Genomic DNA, 16,288 nt, shown 5'->3' on the forward strand with positions numbered 1-16,288 from the left:
ACAACCCAAAGGTAAAATGGACTGCCTTGAAAGGTAGCAAGTCCCACCGCGCACACACACACCCATTGGAAATCTTCAAAGAAAGGCTGGATGACAAGTGGACAGGATGTGCCATGTTGGTTCTTCAGATAAGGCTTGAATTAAGTGGCTGCTGAGATCACTTACAACTCTAACATTCCGAGGGCAGGTCAGGGGACCCCCCCTCGCCCAAACACAAGTCTGTCTATGATAACAGAACACCAGGCTCCTCCTGCCATGATGCCATAAGAACTCTCATAGCACATACGTACCCTCTTGTCTTCCTGTAAGTAGAACCAACAGGACAGGGTACTGGAGGGGAGAAGGGTTTACTGGCAAATTCAGGATCAGGAACACAAACTTCTAATGAAAGATCTTCACTCATCTTGAAGCCAAAATCACTGGAAAAAAGAAAACGGGTTAAGTATGGGGGCAGGAAGAGTGGAGGAATTAGGAAACCCATCCCTTTGCTTCATATAGCGATGACTATAGTACAAAGACCACTTGAGTGGACACAAGGTATGTACTCAAAAATACTCTGACTGAATGAATTAACCTCCACAGGCCTCAGGTCCCCAGCTCTGCGGGTACTCAAAAACAGACTTACTGAATGAGAATGAATGAACCTCTGTAGGCCTCATTAGGCCTCTGGTCCCTAGCACTGCCACAAATAAGACAGATAACTTTGGCCCACTAACAGACTAAATGACTGCTGAGATCATGGATCTGTCTTTGATATGATAGCACCCTCAAACTCTCATTTCTTCATCTGTAAATGGAAGTGGGTACTGGACAAGATTATCTTTAAAGTCCCTTTTAGTCCAAAAATTCTGTAAGTCAAAAAGGATTTCTCCATAAAGGTACACTAACAGAAAATTTTCATTTATCTTTATAAAATCAACCTGCCTCAACAGAGTTTCCCTGTGTGTATATTAGAAATACAAGGAGAAAACTAGGTGTCTCTGCTGCTGAAAAGACAGAACCAAAAGCAAAGGAGATTTGCTGCTGTCAGATATGCCTAAAAAAGGCAGAAATTTAGGCTAGATACAGATAGAAGAAGAATATGTGGCCACCTGGACTTATCTCTGGTTCTGGCTCCATTCTGCTTGTATGCTAAGTCAGACAAGATGTTGGGAATGTCTAATCTTAAATGAAATAGTTGTCCAAAAAAGGGAGCTCAGATCTCTGAGTTTAGTGGTAGAAAATATTTAACCTTTTTCTTGCAAGGGGAAGCCTGCCTGGCTTTTCTCAGATGGGTGCGGTGGCCATGGCTATAGAATTCTCTGCCTCCTTTAACAGGGAAAGAATCTAGCCACTATCCAGGTTAGCAGGCTAGAAATAAAACATCCAGGAAATGGTTGGTCCTGGAGAAATGAGGCCCAGAAGCTGGTGGCAGAGGGCAACAACAGCCCATACAAACAACCACGCTCAGCAGCTATTATGAGATCAGCATTCTACCATGCCAAGGAGGTACCCTGAGATCAGCAGGGAAAAGGTAACAGCATCATGCCCAGCACAGAGAACACATCCATTAAGGAGCATGCTCAATGAGGACAGTGCAATGGCATTACTAAGAAATATCAGCAGACTAGCAGCATTAGAAGTAAGAGTCAGCAGCTAGGAGTGCAGGGGGTAGAGTGCTGGGCCTGCGGTCAGGAAGATCTAAGTTCAAATCTGGCCTCAGACACTTACTACCTGGGTCACTTAACCATCTCAATTTACTCAACTGTAAAATGGAGATAATAACAGCACCTACCTCCCAAGACTGCTACGAGGATCAAAATGAATACTATTTGTGAAGTGCCTGCACAATGCCTGGCACATAGTAGGTACTACTTAAATGTTAGTCACTATTATTATGAATCTGTTCCACATGTGCTCATGATTTCTAGATATGCACCCTCAGCCCACTGATATCACATGCACTTTTAGGAGATGTAGCTCGAATTTATGGAGGAACGGTCTGGTCTGACTTTTCTTACTAAGCTCTTTCAATAAGTAACTGTGTTTTGAATTAACTGTCTTTCCTGGGTGAGTGTAGAAAGAGTAAATATATTGGTGAGAGCTCATGAGCTATTGCTCTGTGTGGATATGGACCCATGAGAATAATTTGAACCTTGGGTAGTTCTGTTAGGAGCCATGCATGCATGTCTATGCATGTGCGTGAGTTGGAGGAGATGTCCCAAGTGCCCTAGGTGGCAATACAGTCATTTATATGTAAAGTAAAGGCATTGTATTATAACTATTTTTCCAATAATTAGCAATGCTCCCCAATTTATTCATATCTATGTGTTTCTGGAACACCTCTCAAGAGTCTGTTATTCCTAAAAATGAATTCAGAAGTTGAAGTTTTGTTCAGAAGTATTGTTCAGAAACATATTTCCCATATTTTGAGCATCTAGACTCACAGAAAGGCAGAATAATGCAATTTGAAGAGCACGGATCTTGGGACTGGGACACCTGGCCAGGATATCAGCTCAGATACATCCTAAATAGGTAAATGATTTCATTTCTCTTGAGTTTTGGTCTCCTCATCTGGGGAAATGGTCACACAGTTTAAAGCATAAGAGCTAAGATTTAAACTCAAGATCTTCTGATGCCAAGACTGAAGTTCTTTATCTTTATCAATACCAAGAGGATTCCTAGTGAAGAGATGACCCCAAATGGGTACCCTCTTCCCTGCTTAGCTCGCTGCTCTGGTAAGATCTGCTGTGTGCAGAGGCCCTTCTTAGCTCTAAGCTATGGACTCCTGGTACTTACCATTCATAGTCCTCCCTTGTGCAGGAGCAGTTGGAGACCACCACAGGCCTATCAAAATCTTCTCCATTGAAGCACGTTGCATGCGGAGTCCTCCGCTTGAAAACAGTCTTGTGCCCCAGCAAACATTCATTCCCCCGTTCATCAGATGGTGACCACAGCTTATAGTCATTCTCAGAGCAAGGAACCCCTGAGGAGGCAAAAAAAAAAAATATCTGTAGCATAAAGTCATCAACATGAGATGCCCCAATTTCCTAACTCATTCATCATCTTCCCCTCTAACCTTGCCCCACCTTCCAGTTAACTAGGTTCAAAAACTCTGTTATCTTTAACTCCTCCCCTTTCTCCCTCCCTATCCTCATTTCCAGTAAGTTGCCAAGTGCTGCTAACTGTACTTCTACCACATCTTTTACATCTGATCTCTCCATTCACAAACCCATTATCCTATACTGGCTTTCACTGTCATTCATGTTGACTAGCACAATGACCTCTTCAACGGTCACCTTGTCTCTAATATCAACTCTCCACAATCCACTTTCCATTTTGCTTAAAAATATAAAAAATATATATACTAACTATCCCACTCAAAAAAAAACTTTTATTGCCCCTAGGAGAGAAATACAAATTCCTTGTTGTGGCATTCAAGGCCCTCCACAATATGGTTGCCACATATTTAATACTACTCCCCTTCATATCTTTCATGTTCCAGACAAACCAGTCTATGATCTGATTCCCAAGCTCAACATTCTATATCCTGTCTTCACCCCCTCACAGAAGCCATTCCCCACATCTGGAATATGTCCCTTCTCATCTCTGCCTGGAGCTAGCCCATACTGGCTCTGGAGAGCCAACCGTTAAATCTTCAGTGTGAGCATTTACACTCAGGAGTTGGCTTCATTTATCACTTTGTGGATTAACTAGAATTTTAAAATGTAAATAATACAGATTAAACATAAAAGTATATGTAGCATACACATTTCCATGCCTTCCTCTGTCCCCAAGAGCTGGCTGTTAAATATTTACCAGCACACCTCTGCCCTGATGATTCTTCTTCCTTCAAAACTTAGTATTGGGGCCACTGCTTTTGTGAGGCCTTCCCTGATCCCTCCAGTTGTTAATACTCCCTCTTTCCTCAATTTTTCCTGAACCTTTTCATGTACATGATGTAAATCACACACACTCCCCCCCACACATACACCTCCCCACACCCCCCCACACCCATGAAATGTGAATGCCTTGAAGTCAGGAACAGTCTTGTGTCTTTGTATTCTCGGTCTCTTGCACATGGTAGGCATTTAGTAAACATTTGCTGAATCAAACTGAATTCATTTAGCCACTTTATAAAGGCTACAAACCCATTTGCCAATCTAAGTCCAAGGGGACTTAAGTATCTAAGAAATTCCCTTAGAATATGGGTTCTTAAACTTGAATCTATGAACCTTTCCCCCAAGGAATCTATGGAAAGATTTCAAGGGAAAATGTAAAATTTTTTAAAAAATATTTTGATAACTCTTCAATAGAATTTATTTCCTATGAAATCTTGCATATTTTATTTTATGCATTTAACAATATTCTGAGGGGGTCCACAGACTTTATCTGACTGTAAAAAGGTATAGAACCCTGGCCTTAATGATTCTCCAGATAACCAAACCACACAAGAGACAAAAGGAGCCTTAGAGATTATACAGTACCTAAGTCCTTCATTTTACAATGTGTAACAGAAAGAGCCTTGGACCTGTCAGGAGACCTCCAGCTGAATCCTGACCCTGGTCCTCACTAGCTGTGTGACCATGCCAAGTCACTTGAATTCCCAGTCACCTTATCTATAAAACAGGGATGCTGCTACTTACATGAACTACCACATGTGGTTGCTGTAAAGAAAGTGCTTTGTAAATCTCAGAGTGTCACACAGACAATGAGCAATTATTAGCGTATACAGATGTGGAAACAGACCTGGGGTCTCGCAGAAAAATACGCTGGATTTTGGAGTCAGAAAGAAAGAGGATTATATCCTGCCTTTGATATCAGTTCTATGGCCCCGGGTAATTTATGTAACTGTTCTGAGCCTCAGGTTCCTCATCTATAAAATGGGGTAATAATAATAATAGCACCTATCTTTTAGAGTTGCCAAGATCTATATAAGATACTTGGCAAATCTTAAAGATATGTACAGAAGATTTGGAAGATAACCTGATTTAGGAACGCTGCCCTTCACTTGAGTCATCCAGCAGCATAGGATGGGATCTCAATGACACAGGGGCTTCACAATACCATTGGACTTATTTTGGAAAGCATTTACACTACCCTAAGAAGGAGATAAGAGACAGAAACTGTAGGACTAACACAGATAAACACTTCATTCACCCCTAGAATTCCCTTGTGCCTCTCCATGGAGGCATTAATCTGCATTTGCTTTTTCTGCAGATTTCTGATATTTTGCTGTGTTATTTGCACCTGTGATCACCTTCTCCAATCAGACAATAAGCACCTAGAGGGTGAGGATAGTTTCCTTCTTTTGTATCTCTCTACAGTGCCTGGTTTAGGAAGGTTCTATACACAGCAGGTACTCAGTGTTGACTAACCCATGCAGTAATGATTACCAAGATGGTGGCAGCAAATGAGGTCTCCCCTGAAGATTTACTCACCTAGCACATCTGTTGTGTTAACCTGCAGGATCAGCCAGCTGTGCCCATTCTCTTTGTAGGACCCAAAAATGGTGAATATGGTGCTCTTTTCTCCAGGTTCAGTGAGAAGCCCGTATACAAAAACAGGCTTCTCTGAGAAGCTGAATGTCTTCCAGGTCTCCCCTTCATTGGTACTGTACCTACCCAAACAAAAACAAGGAAATTCATAAGGTTAAAACTCCCTATTTTAAATAGCCTCAGAGCAGGGAACTGAGCCCAGGAAGACAGGCAATGTTCTGTTTACTTATTACAACAATATTAAATTTTGTCCTTGTGAAAAATTACCTGGAGAGTGAGTTCCCCACTAACCTAGGGTTAGGAACCATCCTACAATCTTTTTTTTAAAACTCAAATTACATTAAAAAAATATACTGTCTTCATTTTTCATACGTATTTAGGTTTAGTTCTTCAGAATAAAGTCTTTTCTGATATATCCCAGGTGAAAATGATCTTTCCCTCCTCAGATTTCTTATAGCAAATCAGCAGAGCTCCTCTCTTATCCTTATGACATTTTACCTTGCATCCTACTGACAGCTGTACAGGTCTCATTTGTCCACTACGAGAATGTGAGCTCCAAAGACAAATGTCTTCGTCTGGCATTAAAGCTTTAACAGTCTTGTTCCCACCTGCCTTTGCTGGCTTATTATGCATTCATTACTGTCTGTCACACACTCCATGGTGCAGCCAACTGGCCTTCTGACTCTAACACATACACAACAGTCCCTAGCTCACCTCCATGACTTTGCACAGGTTGTGTCCTGCCCTCTCCAACCCCACTGCACCCATGCCTGTAATGCATTCCACTGCTCACCTCCACCTCCTGGAATGACTAATTTCCTTCAAAGCTGGGCTCCACACCACCTGCCATATGTGACCTGACCCCCAGGAAAAGGACCATAAAGGATGAGGCAATATGTAAGATGAAATTCTGATGATATAGTGACCCCAATGACAGAGGAAAAGGGAGCAGGATCTTATGTTGGATAATCATAAGCAGTATCCAAAAAAAAAAAAAACCTCCACATATAGGAATAACAGGTATAATATTAATCCTTACTAAAACTTAAGTCTTATTTAGGTTCAAAAAAAATCAAGCTCACATGTGTACGGCAGTAAGAATCATGGCTACATAACACGTAAGACATAGCTACTGATGTTTCCCTCATGAAAACTCTCTTGTATTTATTTTTTCTATATTTATATGTTCACATATTATCTCTCCAAGAGAATATAAGGTCCTTAAGCACAGGAATGGTTTGGTTTTCATCTCTGTATCTACAGCACCTAGCACAACGTGTTGGCACACAGAGAGTGCTTAATAAATGTTTATTGACTGAGAATAATTTTTGCATCCCTCAAACACTAAGCACTGGGCCTGGAATAATAAATAGGACCATAAGATATATATCTCATATATTTGACATATTTATAAATTATATATTATAAATTACATTTGATATATTTATAAGCTGTGTATTATAAATTATATTTATATTTGCAACATTATTTATGTGTAACTTAAAAATTATATATAATGCATGTTAAAATCATTTCAAATTTACATGAAAAAGTATTTTCTATTGTACTCTGATTTTTATCCATATATATCACCCCAGAATAGGAAGGATTAAGCTTTATCCTAAAGAACCTAATAATGGTGAGGATCATTAGGCAATGGTAGAGGGAAGCTAAAAAAAAAAGCCTTCCTTCAGGGTTTTAACAAGAGGAGAAATTTCTACCTTCTGGGATGGTTTAAAACACAGGAGGGATGAGCCGACTTTTTCAATCCCCTTCCTTTCACATAGATACAAATCTAATGAAGTTGTCTTGCTCATCATAAATGATGAGCAGCGTCTGTCTGCTTTGTAATAATCCTGGAAATCCAGTCTTTTGCACATTGCCTAATTATTTCTATTTATGCACATTGCCTAATTATTTCTATTTATAAGTTCCTCCAACTCTAGCTAACCTCAAGAGACGAAACATTTCATTTCCCAGGAGGTTCCAGAAGGGCTCAACCAATAACGTGTTAATGAGGCTAACGAGCAAATACACGGTCAAGCACAGGCCTGTTGCTGCAAACAAAACTGCTCATTTAAAAGAAAATTATTTTCCAGAATTTCTTTAAAAAAAATAAAAGGATGGATTTTGCAACAACTACAGATGGTGAAGGAAGTAATAAAGGGACCTTCACAAACCTTAACATAAATGGAAACTAGCAGTTTCAATTCAGATCAACAATGGGAACAGATTAACGAAATGGAAGCTAATAGCACCTTGGAAGAACATGGTCACCTCACCTTAGACTGAATAGCAGCAGAAGTTCTGAAAAACGCCTGAAAAAACAGACCCAACCAAATACAAATACTAAACTTGGGAATCACAGATGTAGAGCCCAACCCTCTCATTTTACAGATGAAGCAACTGAGACTCATGGCTTGTCCAAGGTCATCCCAGTGGCAATAATCAGAGGTGTCATTTGAATCCAGCTCCTATGACTCCAGAGTCTGTGCTCTTTCTACTGAATTAATCCAATCTTGCAAATATCTAAGAGGCACCTACTATGTGTAAGGCATCATGCTAAGTGTTGGAATATAAAAACAGAAGAGGTTCTAGCTTCTAGCCCTGAGAACTAGCCAATTCAGTGACAAATCCTTTAGGAAAATATGTTTCCAACAATTTAGGAAACAAGATATTCTTCCAACAGAGAGATTTGGAAAATTTAACAAAGGAAAATGTCTTACAAAGGAGAAGATAACCTTAAAAATGAAATTCTGATAATGCAATTCTTCTAACTATCCCCAGTAAAGAAGGGAGAAAGGGGCAATATTTTATATTGAACAATACCATCGCATGCAAAAAGATCTCAATAGGGCAGAATGATAGGTATTAAATTTATTCTTATTGAGATTCAAGCCTTATGCATGAATTCAAGAAAAATCAACCTCCTGAGCATGGGACTATATGAGACATGGCAATCCAATCATTCACGTGAAGAAGACCTAGGATTTTAGTGGAATGTAAGTTCAATATGAGTCAGAAAAAAAACATGGTAGCCAACAAAGTTAATCTAATCTAATCTAAGGCTGTATTAAGAAAAGCACAACAGCCTCTGACAAAGGGGATGATAGTCCCCATTTTACTCTGCCCTTGTTAAACCACACCTAAAATACTGTACTTAACTCTGGGCACGATATTTTGGGGGACATATATTTACAAACTGGAGAACACCAAGAGGAAAGTGACCAACATGATGAGTTTCAAAACTGACAAGAGAAGGTTGGTTGCAAAAATTGGGGTTGTTGAGTAGAACAGTAGGGTAAGGTAGAGGTGAACATGGTAGCTAATCTACAAGTATCCGAAAGGCTGTTGGGGGGAAGTAGGACTTGTTTTCTTAGAATCAATGGGCAGAATTTGCAAAGAGGTCCTTTGAAGTACCTGACAATCAGAGCTGTCCAAAAATAGCTCTTCAACCACAAGACTTCAAATAAAGCAAGGATTCTTACTGAGGGTCTGTGAACTTGTTCAATATTTTCATAACCATATTTCAATGCAACTGATTTTCTCTCTAAACCTATATATTTCATCTAAGCATTTGGTGACATTATTCTGAGGAAAGGGGTCCATAGACTTAATTAAATTATCAAAGGGATCCACAATACAACCAAAGTTGAGCTCCTCTGAAACGGGGGCTGGATTTTGTGACGTCCTTAGAGGTTGCTGTTTGTCTGTGTCAACTGTTGGTGACACTGTAGAGGGACTTCTTGAACAAGTATGGGCTGAACTAGGTAACTTGTAAAGTCTTTTATAATTTTATTTATATGACAAAGAAAACTACGTAACTGTTTTGGGAATTCTCCTAATAAGCTCACCATGTACAAATAGAATGGAAGGATGGGCACACTTTACCAAACATGAATGGACCCAGAATAAAGTGAGGTTTACAAGAGTACTTTCAAAAGTACAAGAGTAACTTTTAAAACAATTTTCAGGCCAGGAAGACAACAAAGGGAAAGGAAAAGGTACAGGTTGAGGCAGAAAGCATAATGTTGAGAGATGCTCTCTCTAGAAGACGGATGAGATCTAGAAGAGAACTCTTTGGGGCAGAGCCAAGATGGCAGAGTAGAAAGACACACATATACTAGCTCTTCCCCACAGCCCATAAAATACCTGTAAAGAAAGACTCTCAACAAATACTAGAGCAGCAGAAGCCACAGAACAACAAAGTGTTGGAGATTTCCAGCCCAGGGTGACCTGAAAGGCTGATGGGAAAGGTCTGTTGCACTGGATGAGAAGCAGAGCCCAGCCCAGCCTTGGCAGCACTGCACGGCTCTGGGAGAAGGACTCAAACAGGCCTCAGAAGCAGAATCCTCAGCAGCAGTAGCAGCGGTTTGCAGATCCCTCAACCCACAGGTGCCAAAGGTCAGTGACATGGTTTTTTCAGCTGGCTGAGAAGGGAGCAGGGGCTTCCCATACCTTCGGCCGCAGGCAGCAGTAGAGGCCACATTAGGGTGGCAGCAACTCGCACAGCAGCCCACATTGCTGAATCATAAAACCCCTGGTGGAATTGAGCAGCTTATCTGAATCTCAGCCCCCAGTGCTGGCTTGGTGAAAGTGGTTGTGGAGAGGAAACTCTCCCATTCATAGACTCTGGGAACAAAAGTTTCTGGTTGCTTTCAGACCAGTGTACATGGCTTGATTGTGCTACCGTGGAGGAACTGAGATCTTACAGATCCCCAGAGTATACCCTACTCTTGACGAAGGACCCAAAAGTCAAGTAACTGATTGGGAAAATGCCCCCAAAAGGGAAAAAATAAGACTACAGAAGGTTACTTTCTTGGTGAACAGATATCTTCTCCCATCCTTTTGGATGAGGAAGAACAATGCTTACCATCAGGGAAAGACATAAAAGTCAAGGCTTCTGTATCCCAAACATCCAAAATAAATATTCAATAGTCTCAGGCCATGGAAGAGCTCAAAAAGAATTTTTAAAATCCAGTAAGAGAGGTAGAGGAAAAATTGAGAAGAGAAATGAAAGAGATGCAAGAAAAGCATGAAAAGGGCGTCAACAACTTGCTAAAGGAGAACCAAAAAATGCTGAAGAAAATAACACCTTTAAAAATAGACTAACTCAATTGGCAAAAGAAATTCAAAAAGCCAATGAGGAGAAGAATGCTTTAAAAAGCAGAATTAGCCAAATGGAAAAGGAGGTTCAAAAGCTCACTGAGGAAAATAGTTTTTTAAAATTAGAATGGAATAGATGGAGGCTAATGACTTTACGAGAAACCAAGAAATCACAAAACAAAACCAAAAGAATGAAAAAATGGAAGATAATGTGAAATATCTCATTGGAAAAACAACTGACCTGGAAAACAGATTCAGGAGAGGCAATTTAAAAATTATGGGACTACCTGAAAGCCATGACCAAAAAAAGAGCCTACCTATCATCTTTCATGAAATTATCAAGGAAAATTGCCCTGATTTTCTAGAACTAGGGGACAAAATAAGTATTGAAAGAATCCATCAATAGCCTCCTAAATGAGATCCAAAAAGAGAAACTCCTAGGAATATTGTGGCCAAATTCCAGAGTTCCCAGGTCAAGGAGAAAATATTGCAAGCAGTTAGAAAGAAACAAGTTGAGTATTGTGGAAATACAATCAAGATAACACAATATCTAGCAGTTTCTACACTAAGGGATTGAAGGGCATAGAACATGATATTCCAGAAGTCAAAGGAACTAGGATTAAAACCAAGAATCACCTACCCAGCAAAACTGAGTATAATACTTCAGGGGAAAAAATGGTCATTCAATGAAATAGGACTTTCAAGCATTCTTGATGAAAAGACCAGAGCTGAAAAGAAAATCTGACTTCCAAAAACAAGAATCAAGAGAAGCATGAAAAGGTAAACAGGAAAGAGAAATCATAAGGGACTTACTAAAGTTGAACTGTTTACATTTCTACATGGAAAGACAATATTTGTAACTCTTGAAACTTTTTTCAGTATCTGGGTAGTTGGTGGGATTACACACACACACACACACACACACAGCACAGGGTGAGTTGAATAGGAAGGGATTATATCTAAAAAAATGAAATTAAGAGGTGAGAGAGGAATATATTGGGAGGAAAAAGGGAGAAATGGAATGGGGCAAAGTATATCTCATAAAAGAGGCAAGAAAAAGACTTCAACGGAGGGAAAAAGAAGGAAGGTAAGAGGGAAAATGTGAAGCTTACTCTCATCACATTTGACTCAGGGATGGAATAAAATGCACACTCATTTTGGTATGAAAACCTATCTTACACTACAGAAAAGTGGGGGGGAAGGGGATAAGCAGGGTGGGGGGGATGATGGAAGGGAGGGTGATGGGAGGAGGCAGCAATTAGAAGTCAACACTCTTGGCGAGGGACAGGGTCAAAAGGGAATAGAAGAAATGGGAGGCAGGATAGGATGGAGGGAAATATAGTTAGTCTTACACAACATGACTATTATGGAAGTCATTTGCAAAACTATACATATGTAGCTCATATTGAATTGCTAGCCTTCCCAATGGGGATGGGTGGGGAGGGAGGATGGAGGAGACGTTGGAACTCAAAGTTTTAGGAAGAACTATTGAGTACTGTTCTTGCATACAACTGGGAAACAAAAAATACAGGTAATAGGGTGTAGAAATTTATCTTGCCCTACAGGACAAAAGAGAAGATGGGGATAAGGGAAGGGAGGGATGTTAGAAGGGAGGGCAGATTGGTGGTAGGGGTAATTAGAATGCTTGGCACTTTGGGGTAGGGGGAGGGGGGAGATGGGAAGAAAATTTGGAACTCAAAATTTTGTGGAAATGAATGTTGAAAACTTAAATAAATTTTAAAAAATAAAATAACAAAAAATAAAAAAAAAGAAGAGAACTCTTTATTTCCTAACATGCTTCTCTATCAAATAGAATGGTCTTACATTGAACTAAATGACTTCTACTGTCCCTTCCAATTCTGAGACCCTAGGAAAGATAAAACAAGTTAGGTTGAGAGGGGACTGAAGCCTCGGACAGGTAAGCTTCACCTAATTCTGCAAGAATCCCATAACTTTTGACATACGCATAATTGAAAGGATAAGAAAAGGCTTCAGAAGGGGTCACCAAAGCTTGCTGACTTTATGACACAACTTCACTTTTGGTGCTTTGGTTTTGTGTTTGGATTTTTTTTTGTCCCCAAGACCTACAGCAGCTCATCAAGTGGTCTCTTACTCCTTCTATTCCCTGACTCAACTTCCCAAGGAACAACAGAGGAGAACAACAAAGCCCAAAGACAAAGAAGGAGGAATTTCAGAGACCAGTTAGTCCAAACAACACCCAAATGAGAAACTCCTTTGTGTAACCATGAAGTAATTGCCTGCCCAGTCTGCTTGGAAACCTCGCAGCTATCTGCTCCCTTCTTCAGTGAAGACAATTAGAAAAACTGCATTGTCAGAATTTCATTGTTAAAGTCATTTTATCCTTTGTGAACCATTTTCCTTGGTTAAACTGTCCAACCCTCTCTTCTGGAAGAATATCTGTTCTCTAAACTACTGGAAGCACATTTTTTCTAAAGGATTTATCATTGAACTGGTCAACTCTCAGGGCCAGAGGCTAGGACTTCTGTTTTTATAAATCCAGCACTTAGCTTCTATCACAAGGCTATGTCATGGTGGGAAAGAAATGGGTTGAGTCATCAGGTTTATTTCCTGTCTTATAGTAGTACCCCTCCCTAGCTTCCATTATATAACAGTAAGAAATCTAGGGTCTTCACCATCCCAACAGCAGCATCTCTGGTCAGAGTCTTTATGGAAAACAAAGACAGACCTATTGATTAAAATGAACATTTGAGGTATTCTGAGTTTCTAAAATACATAATACATAAGCAAGAATAAGCTTAAGTTATTTTTTGTTTGTTTTTTTTTAATTTGATCAATGGTCCCAATGTTTTATTCAGTCTATAACCTCTTCTTATTCTCGTTCACTAGAACTGGGAACAGGTAATGGAATAACTGGTACTTTTTATGTCTTTGAGCACAAAAATAAAGAATCCTATATTGATGATTCACTTCCTGTTTCATTTCAAATATCCAACTGGAGACACGACTCAAGCTTAATAAGCATCCTGTGCTCTGCCCACAAGCACAGTTCTTAGGGCAAGAGGCAGAAAGAATGCTTTGGCACTCAGAATATAAAAAGAAATGATCACAACTGATGATTCACAGGTCAAGATTTGATCTGCCAGCCAGATCATGAGAGATGAGAACAATTTCCATTTCTTCTCAGAGTCTGGCTTCAGCATAAAGATATACTTAATGTTGATACTTCTGACTTGCCAAAAGAAAAATATATTCAATCTTCCAAAGAGATGGGAGGCACCTGCATAGAGATATACTTCCAGCACCTCCTGCAAGGGTTCCAGCACATGAAAGCAAACCACTGGGTCAGAAAATGAACTCACAGACAAAGTAGCTCCCTTACTACATGCAGGACAACCATGCCTGGGGCATCCTGCTCCTCATCTCAATTTTATGGAGACCAGAGGAGGTTCCACTTTTGACTGAAGTCTAAAGTCACTCCAAAAGACACACTGGTGGGGGCCTGGTCTAACTCTGGAGAAAGATGCTGGGGCCTCTTTGGGGATTTCAGCATAGCTCTAGGTTACTGCAGAAAAAGTGCTTGATTTGAAGACACAAAATCTTTGAATTGCCCATTTAGTCCAACACAGACCTGAGAAAAACATTCCTGAGAAACGATTACTGAGCCTCTGTTTAAAGGCCTCTGGAGAAGGGGAACCTGCTGCTTCCCAAGGCAGCCCCTTCCAGTTGGGAAGAGTTCTCATGGTTGTGATGTTGTTCCTTTCAACCATCAAGGCTCAACCTACCCATCTGTACTTTCCACTCAATGCTCCTGGTTCTGTGCGTGTATGTATGCTTATGTGTATATATGTGTATATACACAGACACACATGAATACATACAGTCATACATACAGATACAGATGTAGGCATACATACTGAAACACACATATCCCGAGTTTTCCTTTTTCTTGTTTAAATAACAGTAATACACAATAATAAGAGGGAGGGGATTTGGTTTGAATAATCCCAAACAGCAGATAATGAAAAATCCATTTACATTTGCATCTGGGGGACATGATACTTTAGGTTTTGTTTGTTTTTGAAAACAAATTCTCTCTGTTACTACTAACTTCCAGAAATTTTTCTTCCAGAATTCTCCATCCTTGCAGAGCATGTACACGTACACACACACACACACACACACACACACACACACACACACACACACACACACACACACACACACACACCCTTAGATAACTACATAGTAAAGGTAACCCAGAATTATATCCATTGACAGAAGGAAAAAAACCGTGGGATCAAAATGTTAAAATAAGAAAATCCAGAGGCAAAGTGGCAAAATAATACTATGTGCAAATCAGATCAACATTCCAATTCTGCCTTAAATAATACTTTTATGACCAGCAAGCAGAGTCTTGGTTTCATCATCTGTAATATACGGTAATAACTCTTGAGCTACCTATTTCACAGGTTACAGGGAACAAATGACTCTGCAAACCTTGAGTCACTAGGAACAGAAGCGGTTGTTATTATCTTATTACCAGCATTACTGTTATTATAAACCTCATGCAGAAAACTGAAAATTGACTGCAAAGCAGTAATTTCTTAGCAAATCTAAAAAATCAGGATAGTACCAAACTTCATAGTACAAAGAGTTAAGTCACAGATAAGCTATTCAGGTATAACTGTGCATTTGTTGTGCAAAGAGTGGGAGGTTTATACATGTTTGTCAAATTAAAATGAATTTTTTGAAGTGTACTGAAATCACCACCATCACAGAAATTAAAATCTACCTCTTTCACTTATCCCACTCTTTTGACCTTAGGCAAAGCCAAAACCAACTTGGGCCTCCATTTCCTCACCTGTAAGTTAAAAATTAAGTCAATCACAAACATTATTAAGCACTGACTATGTATCAAGTGCTAAATACTGTAAAATGAGGGGGGAAGGGAGGGAAGGAAGGAAAGAGAGAGAAGGAAGAGAGGAAGGGAGGGAAAGAGGTTGGTCATTAAGTACCTATGATATGCCAGGCACTATGCTAAGAGCTTGACAACTATCATCTTATTTGACCCTCACAACTCTCGGAGGTAGGTACTATTATTATCTATCATCCCCATTATACAGTTGATGATACTGAGGCAGACAAAAGCCAAATGACCTTCCCAGAATCACCCAACAAGTTAAGTGCCTGAGGCCAGACAGAACTCAGGTCTTCTTGACTGCAAGCCCAATACTCTGCCACCATCTAGCTGCCTTCAAGTCCCCTCAGCTCTAAATCTCTGATCCTATGATAATTTAGTTCAACCCCTTTCTCTTCTCAACATGAAACCCAGGAAAGGGAAGTTACCTGGCCAAGGTCACAGTGACTCTGGAGCAGAGTTGAGATTAGAAATTGACTCTGCTGCCTCCCAGACCAAGACTCTTTCCACAATACCATATTGCCTCTTGTCCCAGTCAATTCTTTTCATGACAGAGGCAGAGAGCTCCAAAAAACGTTCTTACCCAGTACCAGGGGGAGAAGAAACCAGGGTCAGAAGGAGAGCCACAGTCCTTTACCTATCTCTGCCACCATATTTTGTGATCTACCCTATCTCAGCCCTCAGCTTCGGCACCAACCACAGAGGAGAAAGCCAAATAAATGCTACAATCTCACATTCCTATTAAAAAATACATCTACCACGTCCCTCTTTGTTACTGGCCATTCTTCTAGAAGGAACAAAGGAA

The 16,288-nt window shown here is 40.1% G+C and overlaps 1 protein-coding gene across 1 annotated transcript in view; it reads right to left on the reverse strand.

Annotated features, from left to right (window-relative positions):
- SORL1 (sortilin related receptor 1) overlaps positions 1-16,288 on the reverse strand; it is a 224,599-nt gene that overhangs the window by 110,795 nt on the left and 97,516 nt on the right. The window contains exons 13-15 of the mRNA XM_072612918.1: positions 5,421-5,599; positions 2,779-2,965; positions 291-419 (exon numbers count right to left, since the gene is read on the reverse strand). Of these exons, the coding sequence (XP_072469019.1) occupies positions 291-419; positions 2,779-2,965; positions 5,421-5,599 (495 nt within the window). The remainder of the gene's footprint in view (positions 1-290; positions 420-2,778; positions 2,966-5,420; positions 5,600-16,288) is intronic.

This window comes from Notamacropus eugenii, chromosome 5 (genome assembly GCF_028372415.1).
Source record: "Notamacropus eugenii isolate mMacEug1 chromosome 5, mMacEug1.pri_v2, whole genome shotgun sequence".
In the NCBI taxonomy this organism is placed as follows: Eukaryota; Metazoa; Chordata; class Mammalia; order Diprotodontia; family Macropodidae; genus Notamacropus; species Notamacropus eugenii.